Genomic DNA, 493 nt, shown 5'->3' with positions numbered 1-493 from the left:
GTTGGGCAAGAGTGACTCGCTTGGTTTTTCTTCTTTTCTTCCTTTTCCTTAATGAAACGGCGAACTGCGTAATAAGTCGTAGCATCTGCGATATCTTGTGGTGATGTGATTTGTGACAGCTTCTTATCGCCATTTCCTCCGACGGCGGCTTTTGGTGGAGTCAATTCTTCAAGAGACTTCTCTACAGTGTTTTTAATTTCTTCTCCATCCTCGCCAATGGCTTCCTTTAGTAAGTTATCCACTTTGGTTTTCGTGGCATCGGCGTACTTGGCGCCTTCGCCGTCTATGGCTTTCGCTAATTGTTCTTTCAGCCTCGGCGCCGTTATCAGCGGCTTTATATCCAATGGCGCCGAAACCGCGGCTATGGCTGACGCAGCCTCTTCCAGGGCCGCTATAGCTGTTGTTGCTTCTGCAAATGTTTTTTTCTTTGGAATCGCGGTAGCCTCGGCGCTTTCTGTGTATTTGTTCTCCGCGCCGCCTTCTTTGCGTGTAT

The 493-nt window shown here is 48.5% G+C and overlaps 1 pseudogene across 1 annotated transcript in view; it reads right to left on the bottom strand.

Moving 5' to 3' along the window:
• Positions 1-5: 5 nt before the first annotated feature.
• The window catches only part of TEOVI_000544700:pseudogene, a 1,191-nt pseudogene continuing 703 nt past the window's right edge, over positions 6-493 (bottom strand). The window contains exon 3 of the mRNA in view: positions 6-493. This exon is cut by the window's right edge and continues 40 nt beyond it. Coding sequence covers positions 6-493 — 488 coding nt within the window.

Source organism: Trypanosoma equiperdum, assembly GCF_001457755.1.
Source record: "Trypanosoma equiperdum strain OVI genome assembly, contig: ctg_1561, whole genome shotgun sequence".
NCBI lineage: Eukaryota > Euglenozoa > Kinetoplastea > Trypanosomatida > Trypanosomatidae > Trypanosoma > Trypanosoma equiperdum.
Note: the sequence above shows the minus strand (reverse complement) of the source record. Positions and strands in the feature narration are given on the sequence as shown.